Genomic DNA, 20,136 nt, shown 5'->3' with positions numbered 1-20,136 from the left:
ACTTATTAAATATCACTAGAAGCAAATAAACAGAGAAAAAAATGTAGTCACCATTCCAGAAGGCATGACCTCACTAACGCAACAGTGTATGTCACTATTAAGAGTGTTTCATGACTACTTTAAAAAGCAAAACAGTAAGTGGTTCCTCATAAAGATAACAATACCCACCAAAGGTGTGGCGGGTAAAAAAAAGTTACCTTAATGTCCTGTAAATGGAAACGTTTGGATTGTGATGAATTATTTTAAATTTTTTCCCGTAACTAGCCAGTCTAAAATATAAGTATAAAGTTGAATGCTTAGCTCATACCAAATATGAACATAATATCCTTAATATACATTTTACGTTTTGTACATCCTAATAGAAAGAATCCAGACAACCAATTCAGAGACTTGTAAGTACCTAATAAGCATTGAAAAATTATAAACTAGTTCATAAAATAATAACAATTATAATAAGCTGGTAGAGGAAAAAGTACAATAGCCAGCCTCATATACCATTCATGTTAGTTTAAATTAACATCAACATTCTAGAAAGAAATTTGCAACAAGATTCAGAAGGCTTTAACATTTTCTTTGACCCAATGATTCTAGTTCTAGGAATCTAATCTAAGTAAATAAGAGACAAAAAATTATGTACAGGTGTTTGTCACAGCGCCATTTATACTAATGAAAAGTATGAAAGTAGACTAAATGTCCAACATACTTCCAAAAGTATTATATATCCACTAGAATGTTATGAAGCTATTATAATTATCATTTTTCCAAAAAATTCTCAGTAGAATAATTCAAATAAAACACAAAACTGCAAATAGTGTGATTTTAATTTTGTACAAAATATGTATTTACATAGAAAGAAAAAAATATCAAAATATAAGTAATCTCATAAATTATAAATTCCATTATTTGATTTTTAAAACGTGTAACTCACCCACTTTCAAAAACTACTTGCAGACATTTAAAATAAAAAACCCCAGTTTTAAGATGTAAAACCATTATAACAGGTAAACGATGAAGTCATTTAGTAAAGGAAGGTAAATTCACATATTTTCACTACAAAATATTTTCCTTGTTCTTATCAGGCAGAGCACAGAAACAAAAATACAGACATACCTTGGAGATACTGCAGCTTTGGTTCCAGACCACCACAATAAAGCAAGTATTGCAATAAAGTGAGTCACACAAATTTTATGGTTTTCCTGTGCATATAAAAGCTATGTTTACAGTATACCGTAGTCTACTAGGTGTGTAAACATCATTATGTCTAAAAAAAAATGTATATCCCTTAATTACAAAATACTTTATTGCTAAAAAATGCTAACCATCATCTGACAATGCAGGGTTGCCACAAACCTTCAATTTGTTTTTAAAAAAACAAAAACAAAACAGTATCTGTGAAGCACAATGAAACGAGGTATGCCAGCATATTATATTAAAATATTCAAGACAGAGCTGGAAGAAGACACCAGACGAATTTATTTACTAAGAACTGAGCAACTTTACTCATATTCTTTTAATGCAAAAATGTAGAACACTTGAAAAATGATAAAAGCACTGAATAAGACAGAAGTTAGTTATGGCATAACTTCATAATCTTTTATGAGAAAGACATTATTATTACTTTAAAAAAATTCCATCAAAGCCATGAGATTACAAGGAAAATGATGATGAATTCCCTCTAACCATGACTCCACCCAGAATCAAAAACACATACGAACTCATCTAACTACACCCAAATGAGCAAACACACATAGCTCTTAGGGTCCAAGAAAGCGATTATTATGGTCATATGTTTGACGCTAGCTGAAGTTTCTTGGTATTTTACCCTTGTTTCTTTAATGAGTTGCATGTAATATTTTAAATTTCTTAGAAACTACTATAAAAAATCTTGTTGTCATCTTCTACTTTGGTTATTTTAAGGATTAAATAATGTATCTGCTAAGTGACTTGCAGAATGCCTATGACATAGAAGCTCTTCAATAAATGTTGATTTTTGTCTTTTCTATAAAATAATTTCTATCAGTTAAAAAAATGTAAAAAAAAAAAAATGTAAGAATTCACAGTAACAATTACAAGCAAAGGCCATGTATCACTCATTATTGTCTCACTCTTGACTTTAAAAAATGGTACACCATGTAATAGTCAATATTATCTACTTACAAGCCAAGTTGAGGGAATAAAGCCTTAAGTTATCCCCACACAGTGATAGAGATTCTCTCAAGAAAGAATGTTGTCAACCTAAAGAATCTATTATGGTCATGATAAACTGCTATGACTTGTGCTTAGATGTATTAGACAATTAGAATAAAGGGTCAGTTTTGTCTAAAATTACCAGAATTAATTTCACATATCAAATGCTCCTCTTGTGCATTAGTGTGTGTCGGTTCATAGATGTATCACTTATATTACATATTTATAAATGGATAACACATGCTACATATTCACAGTAAGTAAATATTTCCAAAAATTACTTCATTCTAATGCTTTTCCTTTTTTAATTGATGAACATAAACTAAACTGTAAGAACTAGTTTGTGACTCATCAATCTTGGGTTCCATATGTATAGAAACACTCATTTAAAGATAATCTTACAAACTTCAGAAACCAAGAATTTCCTGAATACATCAAATAAAACTGTAAAATTTCATCTTAAATTATAAATCACTTATTTTACTTACAAAATAACATTTTCCTTTATTTTTTCTTCATCTTGACTCTGTCAACTATTAGTTGCAAATTTTTGTTTTGTTTTGTTTTTTGATTAGGTGGGTCAAATCCATTGTAGAATGAGGTGAAATACAATGATTAAGACAAAATGCAAATACTGATAAATACCAAAATAAATTTTATATAAAGTTCTTTCTAGTTAAAATTGTTTAAAAGAGAGAGTATAATATGCTTTGAAAAAATCTATACACCTACTCCCATTATATGTTGCATCTGTTAACTTTTCATTGTTTGCGCAGTGCTAAATTGAAACAATTAGATTGGCCCTAAAGAATATGCACAAGGGCCCCTAGACAGCATGACTTCAATTTAAAGTGTAAATATTTTATTAAGAACTCAACAGTATTTCTTCATTAGAGCTTTTCCTCTTCCATTCTGGGAGAGAAGATGAGAGTGGTGAAAAAGAATATAACTGATATAATTTTCATTATACTTATGAATTTAGGGTTTTCTTCCAACAGCATTCATATGCTTTCTTACCTGATGGGGGGAGAAACCTAATTTCTTAAATTCCAAAATGGGAGATTCATTATACTTACTGGAGTTTAACAGGCACTTTCCCATTTGGCAAAATGGGAGAAAAGTGGTACAGACAATAAAAATCATACCTAAGAGAGATGTCTCCTTGGCAAATGCTGCAGCAATAGCTGGGTCCAATGCAGGTTGTCCATCCCCAGATGGAAGATCAGGTCGAGTATAATCCCTACTTTTATCATTGTTGTATTTTACATTCAAATTCACAAGTTTGGAAAAATCAATCCTTAGGGTACAGCAAGCATTATAAATATTCTGACCATCTAGGGCCTGTAAAAGTGAACAAAATACATCAGCAATCTTAAGAAATAAAAATTAGAAAAAGTATGACTTTGACAATAAAACTCAACAATGAAAAACTGCACATAAAAGCCGCCAGGAAAGGGATCAAATTCCATACCCTGTTCTTTACTATCCCAGCTGTACATATATTGGTTTCCACAAATACTATCTTCTTTAAATAGAAAAGTGTTACCTAAATCTAAAATACAACCAGTTAAACATATGTGCTAATACTTTTAATTTTAAAAATCTGCAGATATTTTAATTTAAAAAAATTAACAAGGGTCACAAATATAGTCAGTCCTGCCAAAGTAGTACCATAACAGTCTGCACAATACTTTAAAGTTAATTTCATTATACACATATCTTTTGCTGGGTGGTAACACTTACAAAAATTGGTATAGGTATAAGGTAACTTCTGTTTGATGCCACATTAAATGAGGTGCCTCAAGACAAATAAATATCACTATGATGCATAATAGCAACTACCATGAAATGAGCAAAAACTCTTGGGTTGGCCAATAAGTTCGTCTGGGTTTTCCATAACATATTAAGGAAAACCCCAACAAACATTTTGGCCAATCCAATATTATCTTCCTTAACCTAGGTTGTTCAACCTGAATCAGAATAACTTGCTGTATAAGCAAATTCAACGTCATCCCAGGAAAGTTCTGGAATAGAAGGAGTACAAACTCTAGAGTTGAAAGGTCATCTTGAACAAGTTATTTAACCTTTCTGAATCTCAGAATCTTTCTGAACCTGGAAAACAGAGATGACAATGGCTGCCATGTTTCCTTGCAGGATTATGAGGATTAGATAAAAGATCACATATGTAAAAGCATATCATGAATTATAAAGGACTGTGCTGCTGTTATGATGATTATGTTTTTTTCTGTTCCTATATAATCACCAATGCTACTCCAGCTGGATAGAAACCTGGAACGAACTAGAGAACAGGGGAACACACTGTTAATTTTTCATTAGAAGAATGAACATTTACTGTATAAAATAACAGTCCAGAAATGAAGAACATGTTTAGCTCTATAATTCACCTCAAAAATGAAAACAATTCTTCTGATAACAATACATAAATAGATCACGCAGACCAAGATCTATTAAGTGTGTAAAACCAGAACTATATTAATAGTAGACCAACATATTTTTCACATTTGATGTTTGAAAGAGAATTTTTGTATTACCTCAGTATGACTATTTTAATTGTCACATTGTTGAAGAAGGAAAGTAACTGAAACAGACTTAAATATAATCAAGAGTGCCCTGTTACGGAAAAAGTAAACCTCTAGAGCTCCTTATGTATATAAAGCTTATAATTAAAATATTCCCACTCTAACAAAAGAAAACCCGTTCCTTTAATATACAAAATTAAGATTTATCCAAGGGGGAAAGTGTTGGGGGGGGTGGTGGTGGTGGGATGAATTGGGAGATTGGGATTGACATGTATACACTATTATGTATAAAACAGATAATAAGAACCTGCTGTATAAAAAAATAAATAAAATAAAATTCAAAAAAAAGTTAAGATTTATGTGAATATTTACCAAGCTAAAAACTAACCTAAAAACACAATTCAACCCAAGTTCACCAATTTCAATACATTACTGGTGAAAACTCACTTAAAGGGACTACATACACATCAGGATTTGAATTATATTTGAATTAGGCAATGTACCTATCATCACATGAGAATGAAAGCCAAGTATCAACTCTCTCAGCCAGAATAATATAAGTATTAATTCAATACTCTGCTGTAAAGGCAAACAAAGCATTGAAAATAGGTCTTCATTTACTCATTCCTATAAGGGAAATGTTGAGCCAAGTAATAGAATCTGTATCTCTCCCCAGTATATGAACGTCAAAAGATGAGCAGCAAAATTCACTCTTAGGTGACTATTTCAATAACATCATACAAAAAAAATCTGATATCTTGTAAGAAAAGACCTGGCTTTGGGTCATATTATCTAAATTAATGCAAAAAGTAATGTACTGACACAAAATCACTAACTTCACAATAAGCAGAGTTTCTTTGGGGCTGAGTTCTTTCAATGAGGTTGACTGCCAAATACCTACAATGAATATGCTAACTGCTAGAAAGCCCTCTAGAAGCCTTTGACATTCTTCCTTTAATTAAAAAAAAAATATCTTTATGTAGATGGAAGATACACAAGTATACCTAAGATACAAAAGCTAGAGAAATCAGGAAACAATATGTAAATTAAAATCACCTGTTAGCAACATACGAGAGGAACAAGAGCTGAGGATTCATGAGAATAGAAATCCAGGCACTTTCAATAGCTGGCTGAGGTAAGATGACTACAAATGAGGTAAGGAGAAAAATCAAATTAAACTATATATGCAAGCTCACTTCAAGCTCATGTGTTTGCAAAATTCCAGGAAATAATGGCAGCACACAAGTCAGTCTGTGTTCAGCAGTCGGGATTGCAGTGATCTTGCTAGAGCAAAGATTTCTGACAGTAAAAGCTCAAGTTAATTTGCAGAAAGGCCTCTCAAATGTGTCTATGCAAAGGGAAGGTTTGGAGTACACAAAAACAATCAGGAAAAAGTATTTTCATATGAAGTATAAGATTTATGGCAAAAACATGGTAAACTCAGTAAAAACGTTAAATACAGAATGTATAATTAACAACACAATAAAACATTGCATATGGATTAAAAACAGGAAAAGCCACCAATGAAACTAATGAAATACACTCTCCTGGAAGGAATCATTAATGAGAAACAATCCACTTGCATATTAAAACAGAGTGACCATATTAAAGGATTTCCAAAAGCCACAGTGTCACTGTCCAGTGTCAACTGTACACATTCCTAATAGAAATAGATAACACACCTGAACAGGTGTCTCTAATAACATAAAAACAAAAACAGCTATTTTCTACCATGTGTGTTATAATTTCAGGGTTGTATAAAACAATTTTTAAAAGTCCAGGTGAAAAGGAGATTACTTCTATTTCTCGAAAATATAGAAATCGAACTAGAAAGCCACAGTAAGTGATATCTTTGCCCAGTACACTGCTTGACAATAAACAAGATTTTTGAAAAATGCATTAGGGCATTTTCTTTAATAAATGTGAAGATCATTTAAAACAATTTACTTTTTACTTGACAATTATGATTGTTACAATGACTTGTGATTACCACCCTAAATGTCAACCCTCAATATACATTACCTTTTCTGTTGACTTAAGAGGTTTTTAAAGCCAACCTCAGGACAAATTTAGGAGATGGTTACATTTTTCCCCTCCAACCCTCACTAATAAAACTCCATTGTTAATATGTTTTTTTCCGAGTTGCTCTTCTCTTGTAAAGCAAAATGCTAGGGGGAAAGAATTCCAATTAACTGAAAATAATTGCCAAAGATCATAACTAATATATGGAAAGTTTGGTTGGCTCTGTCACTCAAGCTGCCTTTACATAGCAGTGATTCCCAGGGCATTCAAAACAAAACAGAGTAGTGGGCTCCCAACCCCAAAGATTAGAACTGTTAGTTCAGGATAGCCAAAGAGTCCCATTTTGTATAAGCAATCTATATGATAAGAATGTATCTGGACCACAGTCTGATAAGAATGGGCTCTGGACCATACTTTAAAGAATATTATAATTCTCTTGCCCCAAACCTAAAAGTACACTATGCCTGCTAAATGAATTCCCAGGGCGTAAGCAATATTTTGTCATTCTCTCATTCATTTGAACAACAATCATTATAGAAGTGGAGAAGCAAGCTTGAGATTCTCTTCCCAAATTCTTATTCCTTACCTATAAATTTTACATGATCTCTACTGTTTTAACAAGCATAAAAATACAGCAACTGAATTACAAAGTTTAGAACCAACTCATTTTATAATACACCGAGATGTACATGGATGGTTGAAAGGTTGGAAGGATCTATAGCACTCCAGATGCTGGGAAAGTTGTGACACGGGTTGAAAAAGCCCTAATACCTGTAATACACCATACACTATGCTAGGTTCTAAAAATGTAGCAGGGAACAAAGTAGACATGATACTCACTCATATATAACTTATAGTCCAACAGATAATACACTTAACAAGTAATTATAAGTTTGGTGTGCAGTGGTGAGAACTAAGAAAGGAAGGGATCCAATCTAGTTGAAAGGTTATGAAAGACCTCTCTGAGAAGAGACTTCTAAACTGATACTTGAAAGAGAGGTAGAAGTTGGGCATAAAGAGATGGAGAGAACAGTTTCAGCAAACAGAACAGCAAGCTGTAAGCCCAGAGATCAGAGAATATATAGCATATGCAAGCATTTAAAGAAGTCCAATATGGTTAAAGAGGTGGAAGATGAGACTGGAGAGGCAAGATTTAGTTTTATAAGCTATGTTAAAGAAGGAGAATTTTATATTAAGGACAAAAATCAGTCACTGAAGGGCACTGAGAAAGGAAGAAATGACTTTGAGATCATTCTTAAAACTCAAAGTGGTGAGTTTTGTCAGAAGGCCAATGAAGCACAGATTTAAGAGATGATGGCTTAGATCAGTGCTACTCAAACTGTGGTTCATGGACTAGCAACCCAAGTCACTCTGCATGAAGAGAAGCTTGTGTCCGAATTTATTATCAACACTGACACTAAACAAACTATAGCTAAAAGGATGCTGATTTGTATTTTGGCACAAGCTCCTTGTAGCATCAAAGACCAACACTTCGAATGACACTAGCTTAGACTATCGTGATGGCAAGAGAATTGGAGACAAAAGGATAGATTCAACAGAAATTTAGGATCTAGAATCAGTACTATTTGGTATTAAGCCGAAAGGAAGAGGAATAAAGGAAGATTCAATGTTTTCTGGCTTGTTTCTTAGATTCATAGTACCTTGACCTTTATTGACATAGAAAATACAGGCTTTCGTATTTTTGGTGGTGGGGGGTGGTGGTGACAGGAGTTAATTGAACACGCTAAGTTTGAAGGTGCCCCATGGTCCATGGGTTCCTAATCTGGGTCTCTTAGAAGAGGTCTGAGCTAGAAAAAGTGATGTGAGTACTGTCAGAATCACAAAAGTGTAACTGAGCTGTGTGTAACAGCTGAAGTCCCTGTGGTGGAAGGGGAGGGATATAACAAGGAAGGGACAGAGAGGTGGGATATATATAGGTGAGAAGTGTCAGAGACCACGAGAAAAGAGGGTTTTAAGAAAGGGAAAGAAAGGTTCAATGTCAAATGTTACCTAAGGTTAGTTAAGATAAGGACTGAATAATTCTGTTGAGATTTAGCTACTCTAGTGATCATTGGTGACACGAGGGAGAAAAATATGGATAAATAGGGGCTGAAACCAAATTACTCTAAGTAGAGAAATAAGAAGAGGATAATAAGTATTAACAGCAAATAAAGACAGCTTATTTAAAAAGTCTAGTTATAAATGAAAAAAGGGAAGAGAGACAAGGTGTTAGATGGACAGATATATGGAATACAGAATTAAGGGGAAATTCATTTAAAAAATGAGAGAACACTTAAGCACACTTGAAACACTGGTGAGAAGTAACCAACAAAGAGAAAAATACAAGAGAAAGAGGGGATGAAAATGCAAAGGCTCTTAAGAGGCAGAAGAGGATGGTATCTGGTGTTTACTGGTCTTAGAAATACCTATGCCTTTTATTTAGAAGAGACAGATATGTGTGGGTATAAGTAGATTTTGTGAGAAATACTGATGGAGTTTCCATCTGATAGTTTCTATTTTTTCTGAGAAGCAGCAGGCAAGGTCGTAAGAAAGAGTGAAGAGAGACTTGGTGGAAAGAGAAATTTCAATCCGATATAGTCATTGTGGAAAATGGGAGAACAGACTGAAGAAATGTGGTAAGATTTTGCAAGCAGAGGGCCTATTTGTAGTTGATGCTGAAGAATTTAAACTGGTACCAATTGGTTAGATTATGTGATATTCTCTAGGTACAGTCCACAGTCCAGATAAAGGCATCAAGAAAAATGACTGGAGTCATCAAAAGTATATGTTTAAACAAGGAATCTGGATTAAAAGAAATTGGGACAAGCAAGTTTAGGAAACAAACTCCTTTTTCCTTCTCCAATAAGTGAAATATAGTTGAGTTCAGATACCAGAATAAAAGCTTAATTATTACCTACTTTCTTAGAATTACAATTGTAGATCTTTGCAGAGAAGAACTGAGTGTATATAAACATTCACAAACACCAAGTGTAATGCTTATTTTCTGTGCACAGAAGACTGGTTAAATGAAAACCTATCAAATACTGAAAGATATATATAAACTACTTTCCCCATTGAGTTGTAGAGCCCAAATGCAGTATTAATTCTGAATCAAATTCCATTTCACTGGTCCTTTACCAAATACTCCTCCTCTGGATCAGAAGGGAATGACAAAGAAAATATTCCATATTAAGAAAAATGCACACTATATTTAAATTTGTTTGAAGCTGTGAAAAGTGCCATTGAGAACATGGCTTCTAGATTGTCTGCTATTCATCAAACCTCATACCACAATGATTTTGGTAACTCTTTAAATATAAAATAGCTCCAAAGTTGGAGGGCTGGGGCATGTTAGGAAAGACAATTATTTTTTTTTAAAGAACTCTAATTGCTGAAAAGGGAAACATAATATGATTAGATCATGCAATTGGGAACCAGTGAGTAACAACACACTGGAGAAAAGTAGACTAAAAAAATGTCAACTTTACAGATAGTGTACATTATAAGTAATTTACTTCTTTAAATCTTAGCATCCCCTTGTAACACAGGAAAAATTCCTGTTCTGTTTATAACACGGAGTAGTCAGAAAAAAATGAGATAACAGCACTTGGTAAACCATTTCAATTATGCTATTATTACTAGTAAAGCCTTTCTGCTACCTGAAGCTATTTTTGCTCCCCAAATGAGATTCTAAGGATGAAATGCAATGAAACAATAATTAAAAATGGCCTGGTTCCATACAAGCTATCTTGATCTGGAGGAAGTATTGAAGTAATAGACCATAATTAGTCTGAAAGTAAAAGTGTGGAAGGGAGAAAAAAGGTAAGACAAATATAAGTAGAGACAGTTGATTTAATGGTTTAATAATAAATATTTAATGTTTTAATAATGGAATAAAAATGAGATACTACAGCACAAGAAGTTAAAGAGACAAAGGTAGATTTAAATAAGATACACAAACAGAAGATTAGGCATTTAGAAACAAAGATATGGTATGCAGTTTTCAGTGGTAGCTATGACAGGGGTAGATTTTACTGCTTTGAACAGTTTCTTACCGTCCATATAAAATAACAACAACAACAACCAAAAGGTAAGTAATGTGAATAAAAGGGAGACTAAGAACTTATTCAAAAAAACCTATCTTTTAAAAAAATACTTAAAAAGAATACTGGAAATAGACTGAGAGCCTATCATAGCATTGAGCCACACGTCTATTGATGTATTTCAGCCAAACTATCTTATAGCTAAATTAATTACTTTGAAACTCCCACTGGAAAATGTAAAATCTTATACAGGTATGCATGCACAATACAATCCTGCTATATCCTCAAGAGCACAAAACTTCTGGACCTAAATCAAACAAAAATGCAAAATATAAGCCTATATTATAGATAACTACAAATATGAGTAATGTTAAAAATAAACATTTTTTTTATCATAAATACTAAGCTTTTCTAATACTATCTTAATGACAATAATGTGTGCCATCTAAAATGCTATATGGTATTGCTAAGTTATGTCAGTATTAATAACATTAGCTACACATATATATGTGTATATACATATACATTATCTGCCACTGAAAATTACAAACACAAAATCTGCCACTCTCTCAAAAAAAAGCTAGACTTACTAGTTTTGCTTGCTGAGCATTTACTGGATCGCCATACTGGAGAAGAGCTTGAAACTGGTTATTTTTTGTAAATGTGATTATCTTCAATACAGCACCAAACTTAGAAAATATCTGTTAAAACATTAAAATCAAAACAAATTTTATCTACTGTATTATTATTTCTCAATTTTATAGATAAACATGCAAATTAAACTAAACTTACTTGGTGAAGAACATCAAGTGTTACAGGGTAATACATATTGTCAATAATTATTCTAAGCACTGGACTCTGGGCTGGAGTCACTGCACTCTCACTAACTGTGGTGCCACTAAGAGGAGTATTTGCTGTCTGGACAGCTGTCACAGCTTGAAGAACTGCTTGAGCACGCTAAAAAATGAAAGATAAGCACTTTAGAAACATTCCTGGTATTTTCACCTATACTTTGCTACACGTTACAATATTAAATTCTTTTCTAGAACACATATAGATTAAATAAAATTTAATACTCAATAAATACTTTTGAGCACCTGCCATGAGCCAGGGATTATAATTCAAGTATTATACTAGTATTTACTTCAAAACAGTTATCTAGGGTTTGGGACCAATGTGGAACAAGAAAGACAGTCAGTGTAATTTATTCTCAAAACAACAAGATGTAGTCTGACAGATTCAGAAAATGTTTTAAACAGAAACTTCTAGAGAACAATGAAACTTTAACATTATTCATTCCATAAAAAAGGCACATAGTAAACCTTAACAAGGGGATTACTAGATTATCCAAAAGAACTCCCATAAACCTTATTATTTCCAATAAATCCGAGAAGAAGAATATTCAGTTACAAATTAAGTCTTTTTTTCATACTAGCATAACTTCTGAAACCAAAATTTTTAGAACAGAAATTGATGTATACCATACTACAAAGCTATAAAATTTTCAGGAATACTTCAAAATAAAATATGAAGAATATTTTCCATACATGTTATGGTATCTAATACACTATTATTTTACATAGGACTAGTAAGATATTGATAATTAAACCATGACAGATCAACTATTATAAGACACATCTTGATTTCTGAGATTTTAAAATGTGAAAAAATATATATATGGAACTGAAAAAATACAGTATTTTTAGAAAATCTGTCAACTAAATCATATGTTAAATGCTCCAAAAAGACTGCCTTTATTACTATTATGCCTTTCCTATTATTACTGACAGATTCACTGATAAGGAATAATTTCTTTCTACCTTATCTGGGGTCAGAAAACCTATATAAAGGCAAATAACTGTTAGATATAATAATGACAAATACCTCTACACTGCTTTATAGTTTGAAAAAGTTGTATTGGCAGATAACAGGAATATAAACAGAGCACAGTGATGAATGAAAAGGAAGGTGGACACAAAAGAATGAGAACACTTATGATAATAAGGAATGATCAGTGTTCCCTTCAGCAGCACATATACTAAAATTGGAACAACACAGAGATTAGCATGGCCCTATGCAAATATGACCTCAAAATCATGAAGTGTCACATTTTTTTCTGGACCTATTAACTAATGTGGTGGTGGTAATCATTTTGCAAAATATAAATATATCACATCACCTTAAAACTCCAACAATGTGTATGTGAATTATATCTCAAAAAAGGTGGGAGGATGGTCATTTCACTGAAATATTATATAACCAGGAAATCATATAGCTTGGTACTCAAAGAGATCACACACTCATCTAGTCAAACTTCATCACCTAAATGCTAATTAAGTAAAATATGACCTATAAATTTATGTTAAAGTGACTTGTTAATTCAAATCCAACATTTTGAAACATACAATAAATATTTAATACAATGGGCACATTTATACTACTATAAAGAATAGTTATAAAAAAAGAGGGATAAAAAGATTTCTAGAACAATGTTTGTTAATTTAAACATCTGAACATATTTAACCCAATATATATTTAACTAAAGTATTTTAAGTAGCTCACTGCAAGTAGCTCACTGTTCACTTTCTTCATTAGTGAACATGTCTTTATATACATTTATTAAAATAAGCATGGAAATATCACAACTTAGAACAACTCTAACATCTGCTATTTTAAACAATGGAACGTCTTCTTAAAATAGGAATCACATGATCATGGTGTACTATCCAAACAGTATAAAAAGTTAAGGTTCCTCTGCAACCCAGTTACCCTGTCTGCTTTCCCTACATACACAAGCATATATGTATATATGTACGCCATACAAACATGTTAAGTACTCATCTACTGCATACTTTTCTTTCCCATACTATTCACTGTTCTCCATCTTCCTTTTTCACTTTAACAATTACATTCTCTATTATCATTAACAAGTAACTTCATACATTTTTTTTTGTCTCATTTATGTGTAGCTTTTTTTTTTTAACATCTTTATTGGAGTATAATTGCTTTACAATGGTGTGTTAGTTTCTGCTTTATAACAAAGTGAATCAGCTATACATATATCCCCACATCTCCTCCCTCTTGCATCTGCCTCCCCCATTTTTTTTAAATAAATAAATTTACTTATTTATTTATTTATTTTTGGCTGCATTGCGTCTTCATTGCTGTGTGCAGGCTTTCTCTAGTTGTGGCGAGTAGGGGCTACTCTTCGTTGCGGTGCGCAGGCTTCTCATTGCGGTGGCTTCTCTTGTTGCAGAGCACGGGCTCTAGGCACGTGGGTTTCAGTAGTTGTGGCATGTGGGCTCAGTAGTTGTGGTTTGCAGGCTCTAGAGAGCAGGCTCAGTAGTGTGGTGCACGGGCTTAGTTGCTCTGCAGCATGTGGGATCTTCCTGGACCAGGGCTCGAACCCGTGTCTCCTGCACTGGCAGGCGGATTCTTAACCACTGCGCCACCAGGGAAGCCTCTTCATACGTTTTTAAAAAAAATTCATGGAGCAGAGTTGGCTTGCCAACCTAGATTTTAATTAAACTTCATATTGAAACAATCATATACACATAAAAGGACACAAATCATAAGTATATACAGCTCAATAAAACTTCACAAATAGAACATATCTGTGAAAGGACTATCTACATAAAAAATAGAACATTACCAACACTCCAGAAGCCACACACATGCTTTCTCCCAGTTATATAAATGGAACCATATAGTATGTGTTCTACTTTGATCTGGCTTCTTCCAATAAACGTAATTTTTATGATGTTCATCCAATTTCTAGAGGCACCAGTAGCTTGTTCGTTCTTTTTGCCAGTCAGTATTCCAACGAATAAATATACCACAACACATTCTACAGCTGCTGAACGTGTGGATCATTTCCAGCTCTGGGCTATTACATACAGTGTGCCATGAACTTTCTTATACGTATCTTTTCATGCACATATGCATGTATTTTCTCAGATACGTGACTAGTAAAAATTACTACGTCAAAGAATATGTATATGCTCAGCTTTAGTAGATATTTCAAGGTTTTAAAAATGATTCTACCAATTTACATTCTCATCACTTATTTACGGAAGTTCAAGCTTCTCTACATTGTTCCAATACTTGGTACTACCGGTCTTAATTTTATCCAGTATGGTATACATGGCAGTATCTCACTGTGAGCTTCATTTGTATTAAGGGTTCTTAACCCAAACCTAATCCACTCTGTGGATCAGAGGATGGCTTTCAAGGAAACTAACTAATGGGAAACCTGAAGATGTCTAACAAGGGGCCATGTGAAGTAAGGGATGGAAAGGTGGTGCAAAGGCAGGCAGGCCACAATATTCCAGGTAAAAGGGACAGCACAGAAACACAATGGCCTCCAAAGACAAAATAAGAGAAAGCATGCCAGGTTATAGGTGCTACACTTACTACTGGGATAGAAGCACAGGAAAATAGGGTGGGAGTAGCCATAAGACAGAAACAGTACTCATCTCAGAAAGGGCCTTTACCCTGAGCATGAAAAGGATTTGCTGTAGGGGAGTAACTTAGTCAGATTTGGCATTTTAGAAAGAGATACACTCATACACACACACACGCGCAGCTGTACTAGGGAGAAAGAATTGAAGATGAAAATGAAGAAAGATAGTAAAAGAAAGCTATTAGGTAATATAGCCAAGAGATGATTGTGTCTGAGCAAATGAAGTAGCAAGAAAGAAGAAAACTGGGCAGATATTGAAAAGAGTGAATTCACAGGACTTACTGATTTGATGAAAGGTTATGGAAGAATTCATGATTGACACACACATTCATTTGTCTCTCTTCTATTATAAAACACTATTAAAATGACTATAAATAAGTACAAAATGGAATAAATGCAGATACTGAAGAGAGAAGGTAATCACTAGCTCAGAATAATTTGATCAAATTCCCAGAACTCAGAAAATGCATGGACAGAAGACATAGTGAACACATAGCAAACAGGGTTTGCACTGGTAGCAGCCATAGGAATCAAATTAGAAACTGGTAGGTACACAGGAGGGAGGAGAATGTGAAAATAAAAGGGTTAACAGAAAGTATGGCTAACAAACATCCTCCTCCTCCTCACCATCAACCAACTTATAATTAAATAATAAAAACAAAAGCAACAACAACTAAACACTCCCTTAAAAGAACAGAAACTCTAAAAGGAGTTTTGAAGGCCAAGAATAAAGACCTCTGGCATTTGGGGGGATCCCAGGTTAGTATCCAAGTCCTCATTACCTTACTCTAGAGGAAAGCATGCAAGTCCAATAAAACCTAAATTGTCCATTCTGAAATATAAACAGACAATGAGGGTGGGTGGGAAGAAGAGAAAAATAGAGAGAACAAGATAAACATAACAGCTAATACTAAAGAAAGTAAAAGATACAGTCAAATATTTTAAAATACCATTAATTAGTAACTGTAAAGAATGACCAATTGCAAGGTAAAAAGGGTATCAAAGAAGAAGAACTTTTGAAAATCAAAAATATGGCTGTCAAAAAAATTTTTTTCAACATAAGGAACATTTCACTGACTGCTCCCTATGTCTGCAATATAACCAAGACTGCAGTAAGTGCCTTATTCTCTAATCACTTTGAAGTTTGTCACTCAAATGTCACTTGTTGGTTGGGCTTCCACTGGTTATCCTATTTGAAATTACAAATCCCCCTCCCCTACATATATATATCTATCTATAGATGCCTTATCTTTATTCTTTCCACATCATTTTCATTTGAATCTTTTTAAATGAGAATGCATTCACTAATTACTGAAAATACTAACATGTAAAATAAAATTGGGATATTAAATGCCATTTTAAACTCTAAGTAAAAAGAATAGAGAATAGATATTTTCCTGTGGCATATTTCCTCATAATCAATTCTGAAAAGTACAACTTCTGGTTCAAAAGAAATGAAAATTATCAAATTAAAAAAACAACTGAAAATTTTAGCCTTATCTCTTAGGCAAAAAGTTTTACAAGCTTATTTTTCATGAACTATCAAAATGATCTTAAATTATTTTTTACAAAGGTTAAAATCTATGAGGAATTGTTTTCCATTTAATTTTTGATGAGACAAGAGCCACAGTTTAGATTTTACTAAAACAGATATAATTAGCTAAAAACTACATTTGAAGGGCTGAAATTTTTAGACCAGTGTTTATTGCAATCCTATGTATTTAGATCTAAAACCATTCTTACACTTTTTCTAAATAAATAATTGTAGATAATTAATATCTTCTACATCACATTTTTAAAAGATCAGCACATTCATATATTCTCAATTGTTACATTTTTCCCCCAGGAAAACCATTAACAGATCCTCAATAGGAGTTTTTCCATAAGAAATTAGGACCTATAAAAAGTCAAATAGGGCTTCCCTGGTGGCGCAGTGGTTGAGAGTCTGCCTGCCAATGCAGGGGGCACGGGTTCGAGCCCTGGTCTGGGAAGATCCCACATGCCGTGGAGCGGCTGGGCCCGTGAGCCACAATTACTGAGCCTGCGCTCCGCAGGAAGAGAGGCCGCGACAGTGAGAGGCCCGCGCACCGCGATGAGGAGTGGCCCCCGCTTGCCACAACTAGAGAAAGCCCTCGCACAGAAACGAAGACCCAACACAGCCAAAAATAAATAAATAAAAATAAATAAATTAAAAAAAAAAAAAAAGTCAAATAACCAAAGGGACTGAACTTCGTACATTGAAGGCTAAGCAGCAGAGTTGCATAAACAGTTTATGCTTAAGTCCTACCTCAGACAGTTTCTATACAAAAACTTCAATTTGCACAAAGAAAAAGAACACTTTGACCAGAACCTTAAAAGCACTGAAAAAATGCTATTTAACTAATTTATCCAGTATTAATTTAAAATATGAAAATAATAGACCACACATACTTTCTGTAAATTAACATAATGGTTAATACTTTAACATGCTACAAGAAAACACCACAAAAAAACCAAAAAACAAAAAACAATGCTCATAGAAAAATCTTCTGAATGGTTAAAAAAATTTTTTTCTGCTAACATGTTTATGATATTCTTAATAGGTTCTAGGCCATTTTATTTATGTACCTACACATACTCACTTGGTTCAATGTATTATCTGTTTTTAGTTCTTTGTGATTGGAGTACTGAATATAAATTGGTTGGTTACGAAGGTGAGGTGTCACAGCAGAATAGTAATTAACCATAGTAATAGCTGCTTCCTCTGTTGCTAGTTCCAAAAATGCCTGAAAATTTAAATAGCAAAAATCTTAATATTATGAATCAAATTCAAATAAATTTCAATATCTGTGTAATCTATTTGGCTCATTAGAAAAATCAGTATCTAGAATATAACCTTTCAAGTTACATTTAGATGCTCTAGTAGGTAGAATTAGAAATCCCTTACTGAAGTTTAGAGATACAATTAAAGCTAAACTCAGAAGAAAGCTCTTAGAATATAAAGTACTTCCACCTCTGATCTTCCATACACTACAAATGTACCCACTCCAACAAAGGCTAGAGAAAATAAAATCTAAACATTTTCCAGCACCAGAATTTTACCACTCCTAACCTAGGAAACGTAAGAGAACTCCAAGTCATTTTAAAAGCATTTACAATTTAACAAAGAAAAAAATTAAATGTTATATTATTAGTGATATTAACTGTATTTAAGAGAACATTAAATTTCTCTAAATTCTTCTAAATGGTATCATTCGAAACTTTAAAACAAAATTTGATTTTTAATATACCTGGACCCTACTGCCACAGGTATAACTATTCAATATAGAATACCTGGGACTAATGACTATCTTTTTCTAATGTTATCAGATAAATATTTCCCTGGGATAAGCCTAAAGGATAAGATGCTGCTAGTGTCCTTACTGATTTCCGATATTACAAAGAGCAAAGCCACAATAAAAGAAGTATTTCATCTGTATTTCCCACAATCTCATTGACCAATAGTTCGATTAGAGTCCTAAAGGGAATTTAAAAGGCAAAATTTGAAAACTACGGTGACTTATTCCTTTTAGCTCCCTAGCATTAGCTTCCCAAACACAGCTACAAGGAAAAGTCAGAGTAAGACTTCTGTCATGTTCTTTAAGAAAAGTAACCTACTATATACCATCCTTTCATCAGGCGACAGCTAATTCACACCTGCTGCATAGCTGGGGCTTAACATTTTGTAAGTCCTGAAAGAAATATACCTGATTTTTTCCTTTCAGCATAAGGATGTTGGTCACCTTACCAAAAGGTAAGCCTAAAGCAATAACTTCAGTTTCTGTCACTTCACCCGGTAATTTTCGAATATGAAGTACACGAGAAGGAGCACCATCCATTTTATCTTCTCCTTTAAATTTTTTACTATCATTACCATTGGCTGAAAGACATTAAAGAAACAGTCTTTAGTATATTGATTTTCCTTATTTGCATAAAAAAATCACAAAACAAACTTTAATAAAGAACTTAAAAACAGAGCTGAGCATACTTGGGATACTTCCTAAAAATTCAAAAACCAGGTTTGCAAAGTAACAGAGAAAATCATATCCACCAATTACTACTAAATGAAATCATCAATTAAGATTACTATTGGGTAAATATATTTCTGGATAGCATATGTAAAGAGTAGCAAGTGATAATCAAAAACATTAAGATGCAATTTCATAAAGAAATGGTCAATGGCTATAGAACACAATTATCTTACAATTCGATCGTCTTATTAGAGACTAATAAGGAGTCTAAGACTTAGTCTAAGACTAAGGAAAATACAAAAAAGTGAAAATTTTGACTCAGCAAAAATTAGATTATAATTTTACCTGAGAAATTCTAAATTGTTCAATTTGAAAAATGTGCTAAAAAATGGAATCAAAGAAGGCAATGCTGTAAAAATTATTATGCAGTCAATCCACACTACGGGTCACATTCCTCTACCTAAATGTTTTGTCACTATCAAAATCTACTATAAATCACTCATGGACTTGATTATCTTATTCTGTTACTCTGAGCTTTAAAGTGATATATTTTAAACAACAAATTAGTTGCCTGCTTTTATTCCAAAGCTTTACCAAAACACAAAAAATAAACAAAAAAACCAAAAACCAAACTTACTAAAGATGCAATAAAATAGGTGTTTTGGTGGTTCTTAATCTTCTAAGAACTCAAGGATATTTCTGAGAATCTAATTAACCTGAAGAATCCTTACACAGTGAGAAATATGCATGTATACTCCATTTTGATACAATTTTTGGTACTTTACAGTACACCCCCAGAAAACATTCAATACTATCTGTAAAATTCTAAGACCATCGGGATCTTCTAAGTGCCTTCAAAATTTATTCAAACATTAATTCTTTAAACAGTTACT

At 33.1% G+C, this 20,136-nt stretch overlaps 1 protein-coding gene and 1 non-coding gene across 6 annotated transcripts in view; one reads left to right on the top strand and one right to left on the bottom strand.

Annotated features, from left to right (window-relative positions):
* PTBP2 (polypyrimidine tract binding protein 2) overlaps positions 1-20,136 on the bottom strand; it is an 80,335-nt gene that overhangs the window by 21,572 nt on the left and 38,627 nt on the right. For all 5 annotated transcript variants that reach the window (XM_068540383.1, XM_068540379.1, XM_068540382.1 and 2 more), the window contains exons 4-8: positions 18,980-19,152; positions 17,876-18,019; positions 11,585-11,749; positions 11,383-11,493; positions 3,333-3,528 (exon numbers count right to left, since the gene is read on the bottom strand). In XM_068540383.1, coding sequence (XP_068396484.1) covers positions 3,333-3,528; positions 11,383-11,493; positions 11,585-11,749; positions 17,876-18,019; positions 18,980-19,152 — 789 coding nt within the window. The remainder of the gene's footprint in view (positions 1-3,332; positions 3,529-11,382; positions 11,494-11,584; positions 11,750-17,875; positions 18,020-18,979; positions 19,153-20,136) is intronic.
* Positions 12,807-12,908, top strand: LOC137763146 (U6 spliceosomal RNA). Its single transcript, XR_011073710.1, has one exon. It is a non-coding gene; the product is annotated as a U6 spliceosomal RNA (small nuclear RNA).

The sequence above is a fragment of the Eschrichtius robustus genome, chromosome 3 (assembly GCF_028021215.1).
Source record: "Eschrichtius robustus isolate mEscRob2 chromosome 3, mEscRob2.pri, whole genome shotgun sequence".
In the NCBI taxonomy this organism is placed as follows: Eukaryota; Metazoa; Chordata; class Mammalia; order Artiodactyla; family Eschrichtiidae; genus Eschrichtius; species Eschrichtius robustus.
The sequence above is the reverse complement of the archived record's forward strand: the minus strand, read 5'-3'. Positions and strand labels throughout refer to the sequence as shown.